This window comes from Myotis brandtii, unplaced genomic scaffold (genome assembly GCF_000412655.1).
Source record: "Myotis brandtii unplaced genomic scaffold, ASM41265v1 scaffold604, whole genome shotgun sequence".
NCBI classification, from domain to species: Eukaryota; Metazoa; Chordata; class Mammalia; order Chiroptera; family Vespertilionidae; genus Myotis; species Myotis brandtii.
The window spans coordinates 3,801,461-3,803,209 of NW_005370286.1; the positions used below are offsets into that span (position 1 = coordinate 3,801,461).

The following is a 1,749-nucleotide window of genomic DNA, read 5'->3' on the forward strand; positions in this document are numbered from 1 at the left end:
CCGGCCGCCTGTCCTCCGCCCCGTTGACAATGGCTGGGTCGCTGGCCGGGAATTTGCAAGAACTCTCCGCGCGGTACCTGAGCTCCTCGGCCTTCGAGCCTTACTCGCGGACCAGCAATAAAGAAGGGGCCGAGAAGAAAGCGCTGGACTGATCGGAAGCGTTCCCCTGTATTTATATTTATAGTCTCTATCGTGGTGATATTTATGGACTCGCGCGAGTTAGGCGCCGGGGATCCCGGCTCCCAGGAGGCCCCTGACAGCTCTGCTTCCCAACCAGGCTCTGCTACCAATTTTATCTCATTTGGGCTGTTTTTTTTCCCTACATCCCTCGCCCCCCAAACATCCTCTGAATCCAGGAGAATCCAAAGAATTAGGGGAAAGGCCCGAGTTAGATAACCCGATGCGCCAACCGATGCTGGGCCCGGGAGGGGAAAGGCCGGTTCTGAGGCCGGAGCACAGCACACCTGCTCTGGGTCCCCCCGCTGCCGCCCTTGATGGTTAAAGTCTTGTGAATATTCAGAAGAGAAAAGCTGCACGCAGAGCCCAGGGGCTGGAAAAGCTGGCAGGTCCCCTTAGACCAAAAAGGAGTCCGTTCCTCCCTCTCGCCAGAGAAACCAGGGCTGTGGGGAGCCCCTGGTCCCCCCTTTGCGGACCTTTCCGGAGAGCCGGGCGCACGCAGCTCCGGGCTGGACAGATCCTGCTGAGGTTTCTCGCGTTAAAGAAACTCCGATGGCAGCCACCTCCTGGGCTCCTGGGCTCCCGGACCCCGGGGTAACACATTTGACCCAATCAGCAATAATCAGTGATCACCACCGCATTCAACCAGAGGAAGTGGAACCGGTTTTAAAATGCTCATCACCACGGAGTTTGGAAGGTCTAAGAAAACTCGGCACAGAGAATGCGCCACCGGGCAGTGCAAATGAAAGTTCTGGGGGTTAACCTTGTAAACAGCAATTGAAAAGGGAAAAGCAAAACGAAAAGCCCATGCAGCGAATGGAAGAAAATTCAGCATCACCTTCTACAAGGCGGCTGGGCGGTGGCCTACAGCTGCGCGCCGCTCAGGGGGAGAGCGCGCGGAGCGGCTCCGTGGCGCTCCTCCGCACCGCCTCCCCACGCGTGGCTGTGGGCAGCATTCCTGGGTTTGCAAACAAATCAGTGCCCGGTGCCTCTCGTGTCCTCCCCACTCCCGGATTCACAAAACTCTTCCGACGCGGGGGGAAACGCCTTGATGGATTTCAGAGCAGAATTTTTTTCGGAGGGAAAGGCGGGACGCAGCCTGGGACAGCGGCGAGGCCCAGTCTCCTCCGTCTGTAGTCCACGCCTCCAGATGGGCATCCTGTGTGGCTGGAAAGGATCCCTCCCCTAACCCCCCAGGGTTTCCCTGGTCCCAAGTCAGAGACCTGGACCCTACCGGTGCCGCAGCAACAGGACAGTCCCCACAGCCACGCTACCCGCATTTTAACCAAAACCACAGACCCGTGTCGAGAATGTATTCCTCCACCGGAAGCCAGCCTAGAGCATTTTAAAATAGTAATTTTATTGTAAATTATTTACGTCGGAAGCTTTGTTCCCTCTTTTTTTTTTTAGGCAAATTATTTTTAGTGAAGAAAATAATGAGCGATTCCAACGCGGGTAGGTGTCCCGGAATCCTGGCTACTAACTTTGTTCTGAATGTTTTGGATCTTTGGATGTTTTGTATTTATGTGGTGAGAGTGAAATATATATATCTATGATGATAAACGAGGTGTA

At 54.8% G+C, this 1,749-nt stretch overlaps 1 protein-coding gene across 1 annotated transcript in view; it reads left to right on the top strand.

Annotated features, from left to right (window-relative positions):
* The window catches only part of VAX1 (ventral anterior homeobox 1), a 3,971-nt gene extending 3,819 nt beyond the window's left edge, over positions 1 to 152 (top strand). Inside the window, exon 4 of the mRNA XM_014550563.1 lies at positions 99 to 152. Coding sequence (XP_014406049.1) covers positions 99 to 152 — 54 coding nt within the window. The remainder of the gene's footprint in view (positions 1 to 98) is intronic.
* Positions 153 to 1,749: the final 1,597 nt, after the last annotated feature.